This window comes from Triturus cristatus, chromosome 11 (genome assembly GCF_964204655.1).
Source record: "Triturus cristatus chromosome 11, aTriCri1.1, whole genome shotgun sequence".
In the NCBI taxonomy this organism is placed as follows: domain Eukaryota; kingdom Metazoa; phylum Chordata; class Amphibia; order Caudata; family Salamandridae; genus Triturus; species Triturus cristatus.
In genome coordinates, this window is record NC_140594.1 from 191,685,314 (window position 1) to 191,710,611 (window position 25,298).

Sequence of the window (25,298 nt, forward strand, 5' to 3'; positions counted from 1 at the left end):
TTTCCCACTGTGAACTTTTTTCGTGGGATGTGCTGGGCCAGCGGGATGGTACAACCAATGTATCTGACATTGTGGAGTCTTTTCTTGAAACATTTCCCATGAATGTCCTGCTAAAGATTTTTGACTGCCAGAAAACGTTAAAAAAAAATCAGTGAGTCCAAACACAAAATTGTATTCAATTACATTGAATCATGGGTCACCCACATAGAGTGTCTATCCTGATCAAACACACTGTTATTTTCACATTTGTTTTCTTTCCTATATGACTGAGTGCCTTCATGCACCGAGGATAGGAGGGAAACGGGCCCCTGCTCTTCTTTTTGCAGACAACACTTCTTATGTCTAAAGGGCTCCAGCAGCTGCTAGATGATTTTCAGAAATTTTGCTCGGGGAGGGGGCTGGAGCTAAATAGTTCCAAATCAAAATGCATGCTGTTCTCATCTAATTCAATGACTACATGTAAGAAACAACTTTAAGTGGGTGGTGAGCCACTAGAATTAGTGACAGATTTTGATTATCTGGGCATTAAACTTACCCAGAATATGAGTTGGGCCCCTCAACTGAATAAAACGCAGTTAACTCTGATCCACCAAACGGCAAGTATACTGAAAATCTATAAGAGAAGTAGCTCTAGAAAGCTTGCTCCAGCATTGAAAATTTACAATACTAAAGACCTAGGTGCTGAGCTTTGGGGTTGTTCTATTGGTAATAACCTCTCAGTTACTGAGCAGAAATTTCTAAGATCCCTAGTTAATCTTCCGTTGTCTACTCCGTTGATCCCTTTCTATTTAGATCTTGGTCAGAAGAGGATTTAGCATAAAATTAAATTGAGGTCACTTATGTTTTGGCATCGATTATGGACCCCAACAGCACTCACCCCTTATAGGGTTGGTCTTCGTGAGCTGATGATAGCATCTTGTGTGGTTAAGATACCCTGGATGCTTGCGGTTAAGAATTTGCTAGTTAAGCTAGGATTGGTTGCTTATTGGCAAGAACCAGAAACTCTCTGTCAGATTAATAAGCATAGTCTTAAAAAGTGTATTAGGGTTTTATTGAAACAGATCTGATAATGAATTGTAATGGATCACTTTCAAATGATTTTATGAATTTTAAGCAGACCCTGTTATTTGAGCCTACACTGGATGAAATCAAACCCCCATTAACGAGAAAATTATACCTACAGTTTAGGTACGGCTGCCTACCCCTAAATCACTTTAAAAGTAACTGGAGAGAGCGTCGAAGACTACTGTCCCTGTTGCCTCAGAGTTTCAGAGTCAGTTTTTTTTTTGTCCTTTGTACTCCCGATCACGTTTGAAATAGATTGCCCCCCTTTGCAGAAATCTGGGCATTAGGAGATATAAGGAGGTATACAGAATATTGAAGACGAACACAACACTTATGATTGTATTCTGCATTTCTAAGTTTTTAATGGCTGTGTGGGTCAGGCGCACAAAGTACTCCCCTGTCAGTTTCTAGGATCTTGGACTTAGGGTGTACCAACTACTAAGGTGCCGTAAAGTTTCTATGGGGGTCCTGGTTCATCGTACAAGCACATAGCACTTTAATATGTATTTTGGTCAACTTATATTGCTGTACTGTAAATAGGCTGTGAAGGTCTTTTAATTATTCTATGTTTTGCTTTTAATAAGAGTCTAGTTTTAATCCTGTTCCATTCCCTCCCCAAATACACCTTGATGAAGTTTTGAAATTGTAAATAACTAGTCATTTTATTTACTGCTATTGTTATAGTGAATTCCCTTTTGCACATACACTGATGCACTTTGACCGATTCATTTTATTGTGATTGTATATTGATTTGTAAATAGTTATTCATAATGAGATGTTTTATTTGTACTGTGTGTCTGTAAGTGTGTAATTATATGGTGAACTTTTATGATCCACAGTGATCGAAAATAAAGTCCTTTTGATTGATTGAGTGCCTTTATGGGTACTTTCCTGTTGGTGGTTTTTTCTATAAGTAATTTTCTTCATTTGTGTGCTATTTTCCTAGTAATTATTTTGCATTTTCAACTAACTTGAATTTGGCCTTTTATGCTGTTGGGCTGGATGTTGCAGTGTATCACATGCATTATATCTGAGGAAGGCCTTGCTGCTTGACAATATGATCAACTGCCTCTCACCTACCGTAACACCCTCCCGCAGTAATTAGCAGGTCCCTACATGGGTGAAGCAATGTATTTAGAGGTCTCAGGAGAGTTGTGTGAGTAGTTCAATTTGTCTGTCTAGGAGTTCCAGTAGTTGTGATCTTTAGAGTTGTGTTGTAATGGAAATCTCTGTTCTGGAACAAATACTATATCCCGGAAGCAATCACAACTTCAGGAATTATTCTACCAATGCGGCAGAGGAAGTGCAGTTACTCCAATCTCCTTCAGAGTTTAGCATTTCCTCCAAAAAGTAAAAGATTTTTCATTATCACCCAGCTCTAATTTACGTCATTAGCCTTTTTAGGCTTGTACATTAAGTTGTAAGGTTTTACCCAAAGGTGAATTCACAGAGGATCAAGATGAAACTCAGATAGGACATTGGAGAGGCACCACTTTGGGAGTTACTCAGATAGTCAGAAGGTTACATGTTGCTTCCTTTTGGCGTTTTCCATCAATACCCCAAGTTACAGGAAACTTTCTAACCTATATTACGGACACATTGGTAATTCTGAATCCGTATTTAGCTTATAATGTTGACCCTGAAGCTTCTAATATCTCTGTAGTTTCTTCCTTTGCTTCGCCGGGTCTTCCCTTGTCTGCTCATTGTGTTGTGCCCATTATCTACCTGGCAAACTCTCCATCTCACCAGTGTCCCCATGTCTGTTTTCCACCCTTATGGGAACAGCCATGCCTCTAAACACATGTTTTCTAGTGCCCCATCCCACAATGTTATCCTTTGTCTCCCCAGCATCTTCCCCTGCCTATTGCCTCGTATCTGTCTCTCCTCATGCCCGTGTCTCATCATTATCCTTGGATGTCTTCATCTCTGTTTGCCCGTGTCTCCCCAGTATACCACTGAATGTATACATTATAGTATACAATTAAGTCTGCTTACCCAAGTCTATATTGCCTGATTTCTTGCCATGACACTCCCATGTCTTCCTATGGTGGTGTTATCCTGTATCGGTCTGCCTTTATGGTCTTCCTATGTCTAAGTCTCATCAGTGTCTAGCGACGTTTGTCTCCCTAAGTTGTGTCTCCCCTGAGTTTCAGTCTGGTTGTCTCCTAGTGTCTGAGTCATCAAATGCTTACCCATGTTACTCCAGTTTACTACTTTGTCTACAGCTCTATTTATGGGTTCGCCAGTGTCCATGTCTTCCTATCCTCATGTCTGTCTCCCACTCTGTGTGTGCGTGCATGCATGCATGCACCCCTGTCCCTCTCTTGTGTCTCCCAAAGTTCAAAAGTCCCCATGCCTCTGTGTGTTAGCCAATGTTTCCCAACTCTCATGCATTCATACACTCTCTCACTCATCTGTGTACTCATTCATTCAGGGAAGGCATGCACCCGATTGCTTGACCCTTATTTCACACATGCACTCACTTGTCCATCGATTCACTCTCCCGTTTCTTTAATTTTCTCATTCGCCCACTGAACATTGTCCAAATCACGCATACAAAATTGACAGTTTATGAAGCAGAACTTTCATTTTAATACAGCCTGACCTATTGGTTTTGGAGGAAGCAGTACCTCGAAGGGATAGCAGTGCAATTGACTTTTTAAAAGTGATTCTCTGCCCAGTATAGTGGCCCGTTCTAAATTGCATGTCAGATACTGAACTATCGTCTGCTATAAATATACTCTTGCCCCCTTAGGTGGTAGGTTTTCTATCATTTATTCCAATGGGGTGATATTTTTGTACATGATTGTTAGAACATTGCTTTTTAGTCAGACAATAATCTGGCACCACACCTCCTTCATATGGTGCACTGCCACAAGTAGGTTGACAGGCTATGATAGCGTGAGGCTTTCATCCAATCATATGTACGCGGCCATGAGGTTTTAAACTACTGTGGCTATGTATGGTCCCAGAGATTGTTGTAGCAGAGCAGTCCTCTGAAGTGGGAACCCTAGAGAAGGCAGTGAGTGGTGTGTGCATAGAGCATGATTGCAGTGTTCTATGGCTGGCCTGGCCAAGAAATGGATCTATGCTTCAGAAGGTCATGTTGTGCAGCTGAAGCTATACAGTCCACTGGAAATATAAATAAAGAAATTCACCTCAGTCAGATATAATAGGGTGGTTAGCATATATCCAGAGTCCCTCTAATCAGCTTATAGGAACTTTGGTATTAGATTCTGGTCTTCCATGCAACTTGCAGGAACATGGCTGCATGGTGGAGAATGAGATCACAGGGGGACTCTGGGTCTGTCTCAGAGCAGTTTCAGTGACACCTCTCATGGCAAGTGCCAGCTGGTTTCTACTCCTAGGGTACTGGGCAAGCCAGGTGTCACTCAGTTCGGCAGGGGTGCTGTGAGGCTACTGTTTTCCTCTCAATTATGATGAGTTTGCCAGTGTTTTCCCTGGAGGAGAGGCTGAAGGGCTGCTACCATTTGTGTAAAAACATCCCTGACTACAGTCAGCCGGCTGGTGAACGCGTGGAGCAAGCCTGGCAGCACCTGCCAAGGGGGCAGTGAGAGGAATCATGCACGTTTCCTGTCTCTTCTAGTTTCTGTCTCTAATGGAGACATCTGTAGCCACTGCAAAAGGGCTCCTTGTGACAAGGCAAGGGGGTGTTGTGTGGACAAGCTGTGAGCTGTAAGGGAGTGAGCCATGGAGTGGAATGGGGAAGTAGGTGGAGGGAGGAAACATTGTTAATGAAAGCTCAACACCTACCTGAGCTAGTGGTGGTGTCTGTGAGTGGTTCCAGTGCCACATGAAGCATCACTTCTGCCTGACAGCAACAGTGCATTCCACACTTAGATGGTGCTGTGAAGGTTTTGCATAAGCAATACTAGTTTGTCCATGTTGCATTGAATGGACCATTCACCTTTCATGCATTGTAAAGAAAACACTTTTTCTGTATATCAATAGAGAGATTTGGTTGTATGCCAGTTATAAAAGCCAACAGGACATTTCATGATAAAAACCTCATTCTCCCTAAAAGATTCTAGAGGAGGCTTGCACAGGTAATACCCATAAAGTGCATGACGCTTGCCCGTGGTCCACCAGCAATGTAGTCCCCAAGATCATAACCAGGTTGTGGGACATTATCGATCTGGGCACACCTACCTTAAACACCCAACCATGGCCTATTCACAGCAAGGTGACCACAATGCATAAAGTGTCAGGTGCATTTGTACAACAACCTCAACTAGGTGGGTTAGGGAACTAACATGCCCTTAGCAGTCCACCGAGGCCTTAGTGTGCGGCTGGGGGGTTGTGGTTTGCCATGCCCCTAGCTACCCATCATAGTCCCAAATCTGTGGCACAGCTACGCTAAAAGGTGTACGTTTGAGCCTGCAGTGGCCAAAGATTATTCTAAGCAGGGTAGGAAATTAAATTACTCTTGATGCTACTTGTTTTGGGTTTAATTCACACATGCATGTAAAAGAACGTAAACGAGTCCTGCGGGAATACTACTTCAGTGCTCCAGAATGCCTCTGTGAATAGGTTCCAGGATCTTATGCTTCTCTCTGTGATGCTAGTACTGAAGGTGTGTATCTCTTGGTGCTCCTTTGCACAAAGGTGAGAAGGCAGCTTGCAGTCCAAATGTGGGATTGAACCATCCCCCAGTGCATTTGAGATCAGAAACTGTGCACTGGGAGAAGGGATCCTCCTAGGGTAGTGCTATTTGTAAACCACCTAATCTGTCCTAAAAATTGTAGTTCAAACGGGCTTTTTGGAGGCACCTATAGTGTTGGCAATGCTCCAAGAAATGGGAGCTCTGACCCCACTACCCCCATGCGATGGGCAGAAATTACCTATTACACGCTCATCCATGGATGTTGTTCATGTTACTTGCTGCAGGGCCTGAAAGCTCCCTGCCATGTTCATAATAGAGTGCATTTAATATCAATGCCCTGTGTGCACACAGTTTTGTTTAGAATCCTGTTTACATAACCAATCGTGTTGCTTACCATGAAATAGTTTTTATTCCAAAAATACAAGATACCAAAATCTTTTGTCGCAAAGAGTTTGTAATCATTTTAAATGTATCATATAACCTTGGTTTTAACTTACAGCAAAACTTAGCTTCTCCTGTAGTGTCACATGAATCATTTATTTGATTGTTAGAATGTTCTGCTTTATGCCAATAAACCCCAAAACACTTAGTAAAACTGCAGTATACTTCGTCTGCTTGGGTGAGATTGCCAAAAAGCACATCATAGGGTACTAGTTGTGAAAATCCTGTAAATTCATTTACGATTGCATTATTTTCATGTGATTAACAACTGATCCAGACCAATTTTCTATACCTTTGGTCTCTGGTGTAGTCATCAAACAGACTGCGCCACTGGTCATATGGACCTTTAGATATCAGCTAGAAGTGTATTCGGGAGCTAACATCAGTACAAATAGTCCAATTACACGAAACCCATTTGGCTCTAAAAGAATGACCAAGAGGATAGTTTCCAAAGCATGAAGGTTTATTAACAGATTAGTCAAAGTTAGTCTTTATTCATTCAATTGGTCACTTGTCAGATTAAGCATACAATTCCATGAAGTCAATCAATCCAACAGAGTAAGATCATGAAGATGGTAACATAAATCATTAAAGAGTACAAGATGTGAAGCATAGACAGTATCAGTCCCATAATGGAACATCCCTAAACTAAATAAAGCATCCAAAGATGACAAGGGGGAATTCTAAGCAGAAGGTGTCAGTCTGAAGTGAAACCAATTAAGGTTCAGGGTAAGTAAGAGACATAAGATTTAAAGAGTCTAACTCATGAAAGGGGAATATGAAATATTAGCAGTGTTATGGAAAGGTCTTCCCTGATCTCCTCACACCTATTCTAAAAGACACACAGTTAAAACATTGCTTTTCCTCTCCCAGAACATCTTCCCTTCGAATCCACAGATATGAGGCCAATCAGGTTGCGCCATCTCCTTGGAATAAGTAAATTCCCCTCACTCCCATCATCAAACAAAAGACATCACAGCTGCACAACCTTGGATGTATCAACAGTTCGGACTGGATGGTACAAGAGGATCTTTCTAATCCCCATTCATGGTGTAAACCTCAACTTCTTCCAAATAATCCTGTCTGTTCTAACATACCTAAAAGCAGAACAATGAGCTACTCTTCTCACTAGGATAGGTTATCTTTCTCTTGAAACAGAAAGGAAAACGTGAAAGCACATTTTGAAATCAGAGTTCTTTATCAGTGAAATGCTTTTGAGCAGCTGAGGCCTACTCGCAGTTAGGCCAAAGTTAAGAATACACATTTGATTAACGTGAATGTACTATAAGCTAAATGATGATACTTCAATCACATAACTTGTGGCTTCTTTATATGTGTTTGTTAAACCTGGCATCTTTTGGCATTGTTTCCCGTCTTTTTGCTTTTTGACCTCCCAGTTTTAACTGGTTTAGTGTCTCTGTGCACTTTCTCACTGCTGTTCAGTGTTGAAGTGCAAGTGCACCAATTGTAAATTGTGTTGTGGATTGGTGTTTCCATGATTGGCATATTTGATTTACTAGTAAGTCCCTAGTAAGGTGGACAGAGGGTGCCAGGGCCTGCAAATCAAATGCTGCTAGTGGGACTGCATCACTAGTTGTGCCACCCACACAAGCAGTCCTGTAAAGGGTTCTCAGACCTGCCCCTGCAGTGTCTGAGTGCGGTTTATAACTGCCATGTCAACATGGTAAGTGCATGCACTAGGGAGAGTACTGCCTTTGTTGGGTTGGCCTGCAGTTGCTGATTCTGCCTTTGGCAGTGAAAGGACTGGACTGAACTTTCTTTACTTGTGCTGAGTATCTCCTAGGGCTTTAAGTAGAGCTTGCCTCCTGTTCTGAGGTCTCAGGGACCGCAAAGACTTCACCGACCTCTGGGTACCGCCTCTGGAACCGTTGTTTCAGTTGCCACAGACGGAGGAAAGCAACTGACTCCGTCCCCGTCGCTGGCTCTGTGTCCGGAAGGCACCTCAGAGGGCACCGCCGCATCTCGCACCACAACCCTGGTCTCACAGACGACTGCGGCAACCGAGCCGCTGCTTGCACTGTGACCTGTGGGAACCGCATTCTGCACCACCTCACTTCACTTTGCCGCGCTGGTCTCAACGACGCCATCTCTGCCTGCTGACTTCGACACCTGTGACCGCACCGTGGCTTAGGGGCACCACTCGTGAGTCTCATGAAACACATCCTCGGCTCATATTGAAATCCGGACAGACCTATGCCAGCTCCCTGCAACTGGCTTTGTCACCTGCACGTGATCTGTCAGCACTACAACGAGCACCGCCTTTACTCTGCACTGCAACTCTGGTCTCACCAATGCTGCTGGACGACCGTCACGAGCGCTGCCTGCATCGCAACTTGAGGGCCCCACATTCTGCCCTGCTATGCTGTGCATCGCAACCGTTGCCACGACTGGCCCACACCAACGTGATTGGCTGCAACAATAAGGTACTGTTTACGAGTCTGCCTACGCTCCGACCGACACAGTCAGACGGAACTGTTGGATTCTGTTGTTCTCAGCACCGGACAGAGCTACTGACTTCAAGAAACTGCATTTTAAGGTCATTCTTGAAAGGTGCATATATTTAATTACTGTACGGTGGATTTCTATCATTTTTGTCTTGTTTTTCATATATAAAAATATTGGATATTTTTCTAAACTGGTGTGGTGTCCTTTTGTACTGTTTTTATTGTATTACTGTTGGTTATGTGAACATGCTTTACACAGTGCCTCTGAGATAGCCTGACTGCTCGTTCCACGCTACCAAGGGAGTGATCAGGGGTACTTCAGAAGTGTATCCCCCTAATCCTGACTAGGAAGACGGGTCCCTACCTGGACTTCGGTGCAAACGATTGCCAACTGGAGACCCCCATTTCTAACAGTGTTTATCCACACATCAACACATGGGTTCACATATGATTAATAAAGGTTATAAAGAATGCATTTTTCACTGCTCCATAACTATATTGTTTTATATTGAATGGATTTTTATAATGTTGTTTTCATAATTTCAGTTCCACAACTTTGGGTTTGTGGCAATGTCAACTTTTTGATTTTACATTCACCATACCTGCTTCTTTCCTCTTCCTCAGTTTAGCATCAGTCTACTTTCTGCGTGTTTTGCACACAGACGCAGATCCACTCTCCACTCAATACATTCTGTGGAGATATTCTCCAACCAACCTTCATTGCTGATCCTGCCTTGTTGGTGTTGTCCCTTACAACTACTGGGCGGGCAAACGCAGGTGATTTACTTGGGATGGTGCAAGTGCCAAAAAAAGGAAAAATAGGAGTAGCCCATGGTTTGTTGACAGTGTCCAGTAAGTGATATTCTAGACACTGAAGGGATTCTATTTTGGACCCCATAAAACACCCTTCACCAAACTGGCATCCATCTTTAACCCCTTGGCTGTGGCGGGAATTCCGCCGCAGCGCTGGGGGGGGGGGGTTTGGGGGCAGCGTGGTGGCGCTGTGCTCATGACGGAGCCACTCCGTCATGAGCCACGGTTGAGCTGTGCTCATGACGGAGTGGTTCCGTCATGACTCCGCCCACTGCGCTAATCGCCCGCACAGGCAGGGAATCAGCACAGCGTGGGAGGAGCGGCGGCCAACGGCCGTAGCATGACGGAACCACTCCGTCATGAGCACACGGCACCCGTGGCTCATGACGGAGTGGTTCCGTCATGAGCCCTGAAAGGGTTAAATAGCATTATACATTCTTCCTTTATGTTCCCAAGTATGTCAACCACTGAGAATGGGTCAATTTAAATGTAAATCAGTGTCATTGATCAGAAATAAATGTACTGCATGTTGACTACTAAGAGAATATTCTCTTAACTATAAATGATCCTGCTTTGCACATGTGCTAATGCTTTTCAGATGTCCTTGGTGAAATGTCTTAATGACTGACAGTTTAGAATTGTACAGTGTTGTAATTTGAAGACAACAGATATGTTTTCTACATGTCTTAATTGCTTCCATTTCCTTTCAAGGACAAGAGGCTGGGCCCCCTGTTGATCAAGACTCCTATGGTAAGAAATTTGAAAGGAAATGTCAACAAGATATTAACCCGTGCCTTGTGCTTATCTGCATGCTCAACAGTAGGCATGGCTGCTAGTTGTGAATTGTTAATGTTTGTGATTACGCATAGTTTCAGTAGCATAAGATTTTGCTTCATTAAATATTTCTCTAATGTAAATGTTCACTTGGTATTCTTTTTAGTATAGTCTCAGGTTTCATAAAACCCTGCCCCTTGTGGGATAATGACTGCTTTGAGTGTCACCTCCTCGCCGAGTGAAATTATGGGAAATATTTACTGCAACATTGGTGTGTTCTGGCCCGGAGGTCGGGCAACTCCATCCCTGTGGGAAAACCCAGCCCTCCGCACTAATCTGTACTCACTCGGTTGGGTGAGGGTTGTTCTCTGGATACTCCAACGGAGTACCTTCTTGTGTACCCGCTGCGAACCAGTTCTTTTTCGGAAGCCCAACATCTCAAAGTTTGTTTTAGTAAACATGCAATATAAGTCACATAGATCTCGACTGATTGTCGTGCCGTAACTGGTGCAGAGATGTGTGCTGGTGGGTGGAGTACTGTTCCTCAAGAGTTGTAAGGGGGTGCAACATTGCTTTCACCCAAGGATCCCCATTCCAGCCGGGGAAAGGCTGGCCCTGCTCTGCAGAGTCCTCTCTCTCTCTTGAGAAAGGCACATCTTTGTCCTGCTAGCCCTCTTCCTTTAGCCATGGCCACAAATCTTTCTCATACCATTACCTAAACTATACTCAGTTAAGATGAAGCTATGTGGTATTTGGAATTTCAATGCACAGGACGTAAATGATGCTCACGTTTTATGACATATTTCTGAAAGAGTTAAATATTAGGTTTCTACCAAAGAGTAGGGACAGCTCTGGTATTTATAAGTGTTTAACCTGAAGCCAGCAGTGGAGTCCGCTTCAGTCCAGGATTTTTTTTAATCAAGCAAACGAAGCGCAGAACAAACCACTTTTATTCATGATACCCAGTTGTACTGTTTGTAAAACAAAGCAGAGATAACCCAACACATGCTTTACCCCTCGTTGGCCAAATCTGCCGGATTCAAGCTATCCTGGCTGAAGAGGTGTGAAACCCCGAAACCGGTCCTAGGATGCTTGTTTCCGGTCCAGGGAGGACCTGGCTTGGCAGTTCGTGCTGGACTGATCCCATGAGGCACAGGGTCAATACATATTTGCATATGGCCAGGTCTAAACTGGGGTGGCATGGTGAGCAAAAGAATGATGAATTTAACCCAGATCTCTTGACTGGGGGTGAATGTTTTGATTTGTTCTGCATTCCGTCCATCAATTGTGTGTCTTTTAGATTCCAAAGGAAGCCAGACCGCCAGAGTCCTTGCTGTCTTAACGCATATTTAACTGGAATGAAGGTACTGTTTGTGCATCAAGGCCCTATCCTTTGACAGACGTGCCTGTCTTGTTTCTTCGGCGGTAATGATCATTGTATCAGTAGAATCCACTTACTGATTTGATTCGATTATTTCCTTTGGGCTGCTCTCACCACTTGACGTTGCTCACCTGGGATAGGGCACAAGGGCACAGCGCGGCTCCAGCTTCCACAGGGGTGGCCGTCAGGGCTGGACTGGCCGTAGCGGGCACCGGGCAATCCCCCGGTGTGTCACACGGGTTGGGGCCGGTTTTGGGCCCCGGGGGCCGTTTTTGTTACAGGGCCGTTTTTGCAGCATAGCTGCAAAATCGGCCCTGTAACAAAATCGGCCGAAAACCGACCCTGGTAAAGAGCTCGGAGGCACCCCCAAGCCCCAGAGGGGATGGCCGAGCACTTTGCCAGGGTCGGTTTTGGTTCCCAGTCCGGCCCTGGTGGCCGTGCACAGATTAAATAGTTATGGAGGTCCTTCTTAACTTTGATCTGTGACTCGAAGGTACAAGACAGAAACAGAAGCTAATAACACTGCAAGAACGACGATTTTATGACACAGTTGTGGGGTGGGGGCCGAAGGGTGGCAATGGAATCAAAAACATTATTTTTTTTAAAAAGAGAAAGGATGAAAAATGCAAAGAAAATAATAAGTCTTGGGCGAATGGAAGTGTGCAAGAAGAATGCAAAGAAAGAAACAAAGATGGAAAGAAGAATGGAAGGATTAGGGCACCAAATCCAGTGACCTAACTTTAAAATAGCCGAATAACAAGTTTCACTTCATCCTCTAGTGCAATATAATTCCAAGAGGGAGGTATTTTATTTTTGTGTCTACTCCCTTGTTAGCCCACGGTTATAAAACAAAGTATAAACAAAAAAATTGGGAAGAGAAGTAGTAATTCACTTAGGGCCAGATGTATGACCAAGAAAATAGCACTTCGTAAATTGCGAGTTTTTTGCGACTCACAATTTGTGAGGCGCTATTTCCTATGTACAACAGTGTATTTCACACTGTTTGCAATTCCCAATGGGGTCGCAAATTGAGATGCTCATGAATATTAATGAGCCTCTCGCAATTTGCAACCCCATTGGGAATGGCAGGCCCTCCCAGGTATGGTGGCCTGCTGGGCTCAGCAGACTACCATGTCTGGGACTGTTTTTAAATAAAGCAGGTTTTTTTTTTAATGCAGCCCGTTTTCGATGCATTAAAAAAAAAAATAGAAATGTGTTTGTTTCATTTTTTAAGGCCAGGCAGTGGTCCCTGGGACCACTGCCTGCCCTTGAAAAATATTTTCCCCTGCATTTGCAAAGGGGAAGGGGTCCCATGGGACACCTTCCCTTTTGCGAGTCTATTACCACCCTCTTGAAGAGGGTTGTAATTTGCGAGTGTTCTGCGCCCGCAATTGCGGATGCAAAACATTCATACATGGGGTTGCGCTCGCTATTAGGAAGGGAACGTCCCTTCATACTAGCAAGTCGCAAAACACTATTTTGCGAGTCGCAAAAAACAAAATAGGCTTTGTACATGGCCCATACTGTTTTTGCATGCGCAAACGGGTTTGCAAACCAGTTTTCGCATGCAGAAACGGTCGTACATCTGGCCCTCAAAGGCGTCTATGACAGAAAAATGTGATAAGAATGAATATGTCTACAGGAGATGGTGGAACAGACATTGGATCTACCTTTGTGTTTTAATACTCTTTAAAATATATGTACAGCCTAAAATTGCAGATCTGAAAGGCCCTTCCAATACAATTAGAAAATCACGTTTTGACATAAAGACCAGATATGCTTTCTCTGGCAGATAAAACCGGGCGCCCCATAATCTCTATCCAAAGACACTTCAATCTGTTCAGATCCACAGGGAGGCTCTGTATTAGTTTGAGGATATGAATTAGTTGCATGATCCCTCTTGGAGATGGTGAGCGACAACCACAAAAGCCTGCAGGGGACAAGTGATGCAGCCTCTTTCTTCTCCATATCTCAGTTTTTTATTCAAATGTATTTTCGTGAAAGGTTTTTAAGGACCCAATCTTAACCTATTTTAGTATGTGTTCGGATTATAACTAACCACATTAGATCAAATATATTACCGAGTTTGTAACCAAATTAAATGAGTACTATTTTTTATATCAAGACAGTATCCGGTGCCAGCCTGCCAACTTCACTGATATTAGGAAGCATATGTTTATTTATTTTATTTTCACTTATCATTCTTTTCTCTCTCTCTCTCACACACAAACACGCACACTCTCTCTCTCTCTATCTCACTACCTATGCAGCTCAAAACGTTGACGGTGCCAGATTGCACATGAAGTAAAGGGGGTGGGGCTGTTTAGTGGGGAGGGTATTCAGGTTGGCATAGACACATTCCCTATGCATGAGACACATCATATTGTGGGGGGAGCGTATTGCCCTAGGTTGGATGGATGAAAGGCATTAGGAGTTTCACCCCTGCAGAAGAGGATGTAGCTTGGCTTTGTTCCTGAAGGTGGCGGAAGGCCGTTCTATTGATGGTGTGCATGGAAGCGCATTCTTGAAATTCCGCGACTGGGAAGTGTCTCTCTCGCCAGTGTGGATGGAGGGTAGGGGGAGGTACCGGTGTGGCAGTGAGCTTCAATCATTTTCAATGCCACAATTTCTTCTACGTGTAAGAAGTATTTATCTGTGTAATAAATTATGCCAAAGAGTAAATGATTCTTTGGCATTGCTGTGGGGGAGGGGGGTTGGTATCTGCCCCCTCCACCATCTTGCCTTCACAGCAGTTTCATTTAGAAAATATAGAGCCTGCGTAGAACTCTAATGGACCGCAGTGGTACGCAAGGGTGGCAGCTGCCCCAGTGCAAGCAAGGAAATTGCCCCCCGGTTCCATGGTGGGGTTCAGTGGGCTTGTGACACTCCTGGAAGGCAGGACCTCAATAGGTCCACAGGAAGCTACCGAAGGAGAAAGTGCAAGGAGAAGGCACCAGGCTGGAGGGGGGAGGCAAGGAGGTGTCCCATGTACTTTACCAACCGCTCACCGCTCACTGTGGTAAAAGAAATGAGGCTCCAATGGGTCCCCTGAGACCAAGCCCAATTAGACTGAATGAAATATTTCTTCATATCAAACATATGTGCACCGGTTAATACCCTTTAACTTTTCAATGTGTGCCTGGGTGAGATTTAAACACAGCAGCTAGTATCCGGCTACTGTGTTCTTTTCTTCTCCTTAAGTCTTGTTGAGTTCCTATTTTAATGAATACTATTTTGCATATTTCAGCATGCTCATAAAAAAGCAAAGTGACTCAAATGAATTGAAGAGCAGTCGGTGAGGCGCTCCAGAGGTAGAGGGGGTGCAGTTTCACGTTGTCTTCCTCCCACTCTCCCCTGTGGTGCCTGCAGTGCCCGGCGCACGCATTAATTGCATCGTCCGTAGGATGAAAGGTTTGCGTTGATGAAGGTCAGCGCTGCTTCAGTTGCTCCTGGCAACTTAAGTGACTCACTGCCTTACAGTGTCACCAAGCCCATTGCAAGCTTTTCTTTCAAGAGATGCAGTACTTGCCTTCAAATAAAATGCTAGATTTTCTACCATATTTGTGGCAAGATAAAAGGGGCCCTTGGTTCGTACAATACATTTTTTGGCGCAGTGCTTAATTTTAGCTGGTTACAGTGCTTAATTTGTAAAATATTAAGTGCCAGGGCTCTTACCAGGAGGCCACTGCAGCTTGCACTACCCATCGCCCCTGTCATCGCTGCCAAAACAACCACTAACCATCTCTCTCGCATGTAAATGCGACAGTTCAGATTATTCCAGGTCCCCAAAGCTAAAGGAGTGGCTGGTGAGGCAGGTATTAGCAATTTTTTACTGTATATTGTTTTCCTAAACAACTGTTATACTGTTCATCTCTAAATTACATAAGCAGCACCACGATGTGGCAGACTGCCCTAAGTGTGGTGTTGACAATTAGGTGACGGTGCTGAGCACCTGAAACCAATTAAGTGCAGGTGCTCAGCACCCGAAAGCACCGGCTCAAATTAAGCACTGGCTGGTTGCTGCTGGTGGTGGGTCCCGGTGCTTATATTTGGGGACCAGCACTTATTCGTCTGCATTAGACATTTATAGAGAGCAAGAGAGAAAAAAAAATTTAAGTGGAAAGAGGGAGGAAGAGAAAGACAGAAAAAGCGTCTCAAAGGGAGAAAGCAGGAACTTGCAGGATTGATATATTAAGAGGAAAGGGGTGTCTTTTAGTGGTTTAAGGAGGCATATGGGGGATTTAGGAGTAGGCAGCCTTGGGATTTCGAGCACCCACATTTAATTGTACCGGCCGCATGTTTAACAGCAGAACTTCTGGCTGCGGCAATATTTATTTTCAAATCAAGCACTGGTTTGGTGTCACGATATTTAGAAGTCTTTGTAGCTAATTTCAGAAAAAAATACAAGAATGCAAGTAGACCTGTATCTAAATTGTAAAATAAAGTGAATGATGCCAAAATTTCCTTCGTAGCCAATTATTAACACCACCGAATGCTAGCATGATGATGAGAAATTTATAAAGCGCAACAAATACCCTGGGGTATCTAGGCGCTGCCCTTAACACATACAGGTCAGGACGGACTAAGCATGAGAAATATGCCTTAAACAGGCAAGTTTTTAAGCCCTTTTTAAATTTTAACAGGCTAGTACCTCCGAATACCAATGCTGCCTACTTGTGATTCTGCCTCAAACCTCTTTCTTCACCAACCTACACTTCAGTTTTTATCTCACTTTTAGGATTTCTTTTCATCCCTGCTGTCTCCTTCAGCCACTGTTTTCCTATCTTTCTCTTGCTCCACCTTTCACCCTTTTCTGTGTATCCCTCTGCTGCTCTTGGTCGAATTCTGATGTTGAAAAATAATTCCTGGTCCCAAAAATGAATGTTGGTGCTCACCACCCAACACAAATTAAGCACTGAAATAAGCACGTATGACAGTCCTCTGTAAACACGCTGGCGGTGGATCTATGTTTCACCTGTCCTCTGCACGCTGGAGACCCAGGAAAGGCATTGCACCCCAACTAATTTAATTGATTTGCTTTTAACAGAAGTTGGGTGTGAAAATAATTTAGAAAGCTAGAAGTTGCAGAATTTGCACTGTTGTCTTAGGTTTCATCTATGGCCCCCCTTTCTGTAAAGGTTCACTTCTTATGTGTGGTTGATATACACCATGTCCATAGGAGTTGTCTGATAATCCTCCCTGTAACTCTACACCTGGGGGTACCACTAACTCTGACACCACAGTGACTGGGGGATTAAAAGTGGGGCCCTGAATGACTCCTTAAAATTAGGAATTGTCAAAGTAATTCGTAATTACAGGTCCAATTTCCCTAGATATTCTTAATTTTGCCCAGCTTTCAGAAGATGGAATATCTGGGTGAAACAAAACAAATCCTCAATGTTCCACTGGATCCCATAATTCTGATTCTGACTATTTTTGTTCTCCCCAAAGGAATTAAGAAGCTGCTCGTTGTCAGAGCCCAAGTAATTCGCATATAAGAACCATGTTGTTGTGCCTGAGTGAAGAGTGTCACAAAAACATATTTTAGCATATGGCTGAATATTGAAGAATTGGTCAAGCTTTACGCTGAGTACAGAATCAAAACAATTGTATTTATAAATAAAGTTCTGAACTTGAGGAACATCCTCTCCAAAACAATAAAACATCCTTCCAGATAGGTGTCCTGTATTTCTTTTCTTGCTGTTGTCCTCATGGGAAAGGTGACAATTGCTTTGGGAATTAAGGAGTATCAGCTTCTGAACCGGTTTTAATACCATCCTCACTCTATCCTCCTCTCAAATTTAATCCCAGAAGCGCTCTAAAGTAGTCATCCAGCACTTTACAAAAAACTCAGATGATAAGTAAACAAAAGAGACATAGATAGTCACACTATTTTGGAATATTGAGTCATGATATGACGGTCTCTTTTCTTTCAGCACAGAAATTTGTGACACATGGCAAGAGGAAGGACAGACCTGAACATAACTCGCTAGATTAGCACTCAGCAAGTTAATCAATGAAACTGACCTCCTCTAAGGAATTTTCCAACCTACTGTGAATCTTACACTGGCGTCCCATATCTCGTGTGTATGAGATATTGTGTTTTCCATTAGCCCTGAAAAAGCGGAGTTCACCTCTTCTGCTATCTTGGGGGAGGTCTGCCTACTCAAGATCTCACCATTTCGTTGGGGATCATTTTGTTGAAAGCAGGTGGCGAAAGCACTTTTAACAAAAAATGCCATCTTGGTTGGCAGCCAATTCTCAGCGGCTGCTATTTTTTCTTCTGTTGGCAAAAACAAAGGCCGAGGTCAAGGTTTATTTCTGCAAAAAGAAAAATTAATACAGAAGATCTTCAGGGAGTTTGCAACCTATGTGTGTTGTCCCTTACTAACTTTGCTGCCTGGATCCACCATCTGAGAATGGTAGACCCAGGCAGGAAGAGAGTGCATTAGGAGGGTGGCCCCAAATGTGGTGGCATACACAGAGCAGCAGAACCCCTTGGAAACACTTCCAATGGAGGAGCCAGCTGAGGCCATAATGTCACAACCCTAGCTGTTCCAAATTTTACTTGAACTACAGGATTTTTTTAAAATTCAGATCAGTTTGCATTGCTGTATACTTTTCAACTAGTACTGTGATGCAGCGGAAGAGGGAGGTGTTTTTTTTTTACCATTTATAACAAAATTCAATAACCACCTATCTTTCCCCACATAAACTAAATTTGTCCCAGACCCATAATTACTGGGTTCCCTGATGAATCTTTGGAGAGTTGACAGGGACTGACAAATTGATAACACGTAATATTCCCCCCTATGAGGACCTACATTGAGAGAAATATTTCTACAACAAACTAACAAACTTAAACCTCACCATATATGTATCGCATTAATAACACTCACCCAAAAATTACAGACTCTGAATATGCTTTATCTGTTTCTCAAGAATATAAATAATCAACCAGCAAACACAGCATTGAATCACAGTTTATCACACAAAAGAAATAAGCGATTCACAATAACATCTCATTTAACGAGTATGAGTGAGTGGATAGGAGAAAAGACAAAAGAGCATTGTAAATAGATCAATGCAAACATTCATACGAACCTAGAGGAGTACTATAGCACAGCATGCTAATAGTCTGAAAAGCCATTCCTCCAGTCGGAAGGGAAAGCTGGGCAAACTCACGAAGATATGAGGAGCAAAGTTAAAGAGTCAGGAATCAGTTGGCAGCAGCCAAAGAGGAAGCTGAAGGATACAGCTTCACTCGCCACGACACTCATGGAAGATGCTCTCTCGAAGGTGTGCACGCACTCAAAAAGATGCGCTCGCCAAGCATTCCACAGTTCTCATTGGTCCAAAAGCATAGGATGTTCCATCACACCCAACTTTCAAAAGTTCTTTGTTAGAGCCAGGATGTCATCATGGTCTTTCAGCAGAGGAAACCACAATATCCTCCTCCTGAATCCCGTGCACACTTTTCACCTCTTCGCAACATTTTGTTAACGCCGTTATCCACAAATGAAACATTTCTCCGGACAGTGAGGAAGTTCCACTGTTTATATTTCACATAGGATTCGACAAGAAAAATAACACAAAATCCATTACAAGGACAAAAACATTTCTTTTTGCAGCCTACGTTAAGAAAAAGAGAGAAAATTGATCCCAACAGTGGTTTGAGGCCCTCTTTGTAAAGCGTGGCATTCTCTAGGAAAAACAGGACAGGTTTTAATTATTGGTTCACATAAATGCTTCAGTACTGTTATTCTAACATAAACACAATTATTGCTAAACATGTATTCTATGCATTAAATATTAAACTCGTTTATAAACATGTTCTTTTATTCGCTTTGCACTCTTCACGTTTATGGTGCAATTTCCAGGTTGAACAAAGGAAAATAAATCTCTTCTCTCTTATACATAAAAACCCAAACTCTTATCATTATTTCTCATGCTACCTCGTGTGCCGAAAAGCATTTGTGACCTACAGAAATTATTTTTCGTTTTCTCCTGTACATTTACTATCTTTCTCTAAAAGCCCCATCGGTTAACTTCACAACTTTTTGTTGATAACTCCACGCGTAGGAGGTATAATCCGAGCAGGTTTATTCGACCAAAATCTTGCTCCATCATATCCGCCATTCATATGGCACTTTACACAGTAATGGATGAGTTTGAGAAAGTACACTGTGTTTACGTATTGATTATTGCTGCATTATGATTAAATATGTTGAATTTCTGTAATGAGGGAGACCATTTTAGGGCTGTAACTTTGTATTGATCGCAACTGGTTGAATTTAAAATAGTTGTTTTGCTGCTATTTAGTGTCTTTCTGTGTTATAGAGATGGTTATATTCAAACTTATGTTTGTATATGTGAAGTCTTGAGGCTTCAGTTGGGATTGTGTGATTTATTTATATCATACCTCTAAAAAATAATAAAGCACAATATTGAGTATCTTTCCATTCTAGCCTCTCCCTTCCTCAACGCTTCCACCTGCGGTTTTACGAAGATGGTACATTCATATCTGCTGCAGCATACGATTGGTTGACGCCCCTTCATGATCGCTTGCTTCCTTCTCAGCAATCTACTTCTCTTTTCTTTCCTTCTTCCATAGTCATTCTGCTTCTCTCCCGGGTGGTAGTCTAGTGCCTTGAAGCATCAGTGAAGGCCCACCTTCGCTAGGAAGGCACTGAAAAGACAAAAAGTAATTTATATTGTCACCATATATAAGGGGACTCCCTTGTACATGTGCAAACAGGCATTGGAGGGCATGTGGGGCCCCCCAGAAGAGACTGCTATAGGTGACTTCTTGACTCCCTTATACACAGAGACTTTATAAGGCATGGGCAAAGTCGCCTAGGGTCCCAGCTTTTCAGGGGACCCCCTGATACAGCCAAACTGTTTTAATTACTTCTTTTCTTTAATTTATTTTTAATGTGTGAGAGCTTGTTACAAACATTTTGCAGAGAAACGTGTTAATGTTTCATACAACATCTATAATTAAAGTTATTTTAGATCAAAAGAGGACCTCACTTATGAGAATTGGAAAGGTGTCACAAGTATTTGCAGTAATGTTAATGAACTGCTGCTGTGTTGAATATTGAAAGCACACCTCAGTATCGCTGAATATCAGATGCAAACGCCTTTGGAATTTGGACGATTGTGCCTGTGACCTGGCCAAAGAAAGCATGAAAGAGCTGAAACAGGATCATAACTTAAAAGCTGTTCTGAACAGGGCCTTCAAAATACGATTGTCTCGGGGGCCCCCAAAATCCTTAAGATGTCCCTGCTTATACATTGAAACACCTGGTTTCTACAGAGTACATCCGGTGGACCCCTTTTTCCAGGTTGTCCACATTATAAATAAAAAATGAGAACCAAATAAGAACAATTAGAGGGAACTGCAGAAGGTAGACTGATTTTCCCTAAACATTGTGATTCAAAATAGTATATGAAATAAAAGATTGTCTAGACATTGCCAGGTGTATGCCTCCTAAATTGTTGCTTACTCTGTATCTTCTCTCAAGTTTCCAGATGTTTGAAAGGTTTGCCACTCTCATAACCTATGCAGGCTTTGCGAGTGCAAATATTGAAGTTACCGGGATGTATGACATTACATTGCATTCTGTTGCAACGCATGCCTTTACTAAACATGCATTACAATGCGAATGCCATTACAACGCAAAGCATTACCACAAATGCTATTTCAACGTATACGCCTTCACCACGCATGCCTTTTCAATGAATTTCATTGTAAAAGCATGTATGTCAAAGGCATATGTGTGACATGTTTCCCTGACCCCTACCGTAAACCCCAATCTCGGTCCCTGGTGCACTCCAGTCCCGGTCACCGACCCTTCTAAAAAAAAAACCCTTCCCCTTTGCTAAACCCTTACCCCTGCATGACCCCCCGCCCTTCCACTGCCCCCAGCCCTTCTTTAACCCGAACCCCGAAAATAGTAGCCCTCCTCCCCAGGCCCAATCCCCCTTACCTTTCGCCTCGTGCAGGCAGCTCGTCTGAAATGCGGTGGACATCATGAGGAAGCGGAAGAGTCTCTCCATTCCTCCAACGACGTGGATTGCCTACCAACGCGGCTGTTTCCACGCATATGCCTTCACCATACATACTACATACCTTTAGTAGTGAAAAAATATACAGTAAATGCTAAGTGTTGTAATGGAGCATGCCTTGTAACGGCATGTGTGGAAACAGCCAGACTGTAATGGCTGTATCCCCAGTTTCTGTGTACAGATGAGAAACTATGAGATGCAAAGGGGTCTGTACCTTGCGGTGTCCAGATTGCAACTCTTTGACTGACAAGGAGGCATAAATACAAGGGGGCATGAAGGAACATCCCAACGTACTTGAGAATCGGAAAGAGAGGTATCAATGGTTTACGAAGCCTGAAAAATGGTGGTATTCTTTTAGCAAGGGGAAGCTGTCTGTGAGGTACAGCTGCCTGTTGGTGAATGGGGGATTTAGGCAACAGTGGGGGAGGCTGTGGTGGTGGAACAGACAGTGGTCTAGGGGACTGCTACAATCTCCACCGATGCCCATTCAGTTCTTGAAACTTTCTTTTTTTTTAGTCCCTGTGAATTAAAGGACAGGGGCTGCAATCATAACATCTAGTGAAGGTGAATGTAAAGACCAGAGGTAATAATATACACCAGTCTAGAATTCTGTGAATCGCTGCAAATTGACTTTTGTCCTCAGATGAATCGGCACGGACTTCGCAGTGCAAAAAAAGATGGCATTGCGAAATGGCATTACAAAGCCATCAATGATTTGCTATCTAATGTTTTTTTATCCATCAGGCTGATCATTTTTATTTCCCAGAATTATAGTGGGATGTGCTATGTTGGTTCTTAAGGGATGAATCCATGCTCCATGTTTAGGCTATCCACATAAGATAAAATGTCATATCATTAAGCTGAGTGGGGGTCATGTATATAATAGCTGATTATACTGAAAAGCCCAAAATGGATGCTGCCTTGTGGGATTGGACACCTCCGCTTTACACCAGTAAAAGATGGCTGCATCACTGCAGTACTGCAGTGTTTGCTGATGAAAAATAGATGCACCAAACTGCAACGCAGCACCTGACAAAATGTCTATATGTATTGCCGGCAAAAGATTGGCTGATGGTATTTTCTGTGCAATTCAGAAGCTTAAGTGCTTTCTGTGTTTCTACTCACTGCAATAAATATCACCTGAATGCCTATTACCTAGATTAATGATGAAGATGGACGGCTGCTTTATCAGATATGGCCCTACATTGTGCTTTGTTGCATTAAACCACTGTCATGCCATCAATCAACTTGTAATATAATAGATGGACAATAATGTTTGCTCTGCAAAACACCAACAAACAAGCCTCTGTCACTGGAAGGGAAACACAGCTGCATTTCGCAAACTGTAACCATGAGATACCTCCGCAGTCAGTTTGTGATCTACTGCTATTACCTTGCGCTGCCAGCATAAGGTAGCATGTTCGTTTCAGATAACTTATGTCTCCAGCTCTTTTCCGATCACTTCACCTGTTTAGCACCAAATGTTTTTCCTTGTTTGAAGGGTATCATGAGGGTGGGCCCTAACTGAGCCATGCGTTCGCCATGACAGTTCTCCTACGTTACTGCAATCCGACTACTGGCGGCCATTTTGATGCACATCCATCAACTATTTGTATACAAAGGGGTGAACATGGAAATATGTTTTAGAAATGCCTCTACTAACATTTGCAAGTAAAATGCATGTACCTCTGGTATCTTTCTTGGAAATGTAATTTTCCCATTTGAATTTAAAAGTTTCATGAGTCATCTGAAAATATTCATGAGACACCACCCATTGGGCCATAATTTATAACTGGAATACAGTTTGCGCTATTCCTTTTCACTGTTTGTTTCACTGTATGATTTTGTAGGTTATCCCAGGTTTAAATCCAGTAGGAAAATGTGTGTCTGTCAGCACTGTGCTTCGAATGACTTTTTTGGTGTGGAAGCCACTGGGCTATTTACGACTTTCATTTTTGTTGATTCTTTAAGATATTTATTTTAGTTTTATAAAATGATAACCAGCATTAAATTCACACACATAATTGTGTGCTACACTAAGTGCTCGACCAATCCAAGCAAATTCTGTTGTTTATTTTCAATGCGATTGTACACCATGAATGTGTAGTTTCGCAACCAAATTAGCAAACCCCTTTCACATTCTGCTTAACACATTGTTCCCACCTCACAGAGAACATTTTTATTGTAGCTGGATGTTAGAAATGGAGTTTCTGGTTGGCTAGGGTATGCACCTAAGCCAGACAGAACCCACCACTCTAGTCAGTGTAAGGGAGCTACGCGCACAAGAGAACCCCTTATCAGCCCTTGGTAGCTGGGCAGAGCAGTCAGGCTTATGCCAGAGCCACACCAGGCACACCACAAAAAGACTCCACACAAGGTTATATAAAAATATCCTCTGTATTATTCATGAAACACCTTAGACCACAATCACATAAATCACTTTGCCACTAGGCAATTGTCAAAACATTACAATTCCTGCATTAAAAGAAAGGTTTTTATATGGATGTCATCAAAACACCCTTACTGATCATAGATATGCTACTCGTGAAATAATGCCCACAAACATGTAAATCCTCTATTAGCATTAGGGCATGAACTGACATAACAATACATTTAGCATGACACCGTAAATATCCTGGTATAGGTCATAGGTCACCCTGCCATAGGGCGATTGACACACACCACGTAGTGCACTAAGCACCTACTTAGAAGTTGCACATGTTATTAATCACTTTGTAAATACAGGCATTAGATCACCATTGCTTTGATAACTAAACGATATAGTGCGAACATTCCATAAACTGAAAACGCAGGTAAGCTTGCTTTTATAACGAGGCTTCCCCTGCACCCCTGTTCAGGCTGCCCGTGCCACCAGGAAACGGTCTACCGGTTTCCACGGAACAGACAAGGGGCACAGATCACACAGGTGCAATGTGGGCAAACAAATTGAAACTGCCTATGGTCCTTACTCTTGGGACCAACACCTCGGGTTAGCTGGTTGCGAGTACACCATCCCGGTGCACTCGCACTGATCCTCTTAATGCCAGCCCATCCCTGATTAAGCCCAGCGGTGGGACAGCCAGATCACAATGCTCCCAGTTGGAATCTTTGCAAGGGAGAGGGGCAGAACACCACCACAGTGGTGAGAGCCCTTGTTGGGTCTCACATCCGACAGGCGTGAGGGCCTTAGGGTCCAAACAAAGGGGGCTGTTTCGGCCCGGCAGAAAGACGCTACTGTGGTCCTTCCTTTGTTTCCCCAGCTCACCCGAGCCTGCGAGGCTCCGTCCAGCTATGGGTGGGGCTGGGGGCTGATCGGTGATGCTGCAGTGGCCGCTTCTCTCTCTGCGGCTTCAGACTGGTTGCCAGGCAATGCCTGGAGCTTCTCTGAATGCTTGCTAAGCCGACGAGTGGCTGGCTGAGCTTCCCATACCGTCTCTCCCTCTGGACCTTACAAAGAAGTACGGTGTAGCGGCAAATCACTCTCTGCACCCTACTGAGTAGGGTGATCGGCCTGCGATCAGGCAGGCAGTTTTAACAGACACTCTAGGTGAATAAGCGCTTCCTTCGCGAATTAAGTACCAAAAAGAGCCCAGGAGCAGAAACTGCACTCCCCATGCTTTGGGCTGACCAGTAAAGCACTCCTCACACGCTTTTCTTTAAAATA

The 25,298-nt window shown here is 43.2% G+C and overlaps 1 protein-coding gene across 1 annotated transcript in view; it reads left to right on the plus strand.

Moving 5' to 3' along the window:
* Positions 1-25,298, plus strand: part of RPH3A (rabphilin 3A) — an 889,811-nt gene that overhangs the window by 575,961 nt on the left and 288,552 nt on the right. The window contains exon 7 of the mRNA XM_085633027.1: positions 10,120-10,158. Coding sequence (XP_085489153.1) covers positions 10,120-10,158 — 39 coding nt within the window. The remainder of the gene's footprint in view (positions 1-10,119; positions 10,159-25,298) is intronic.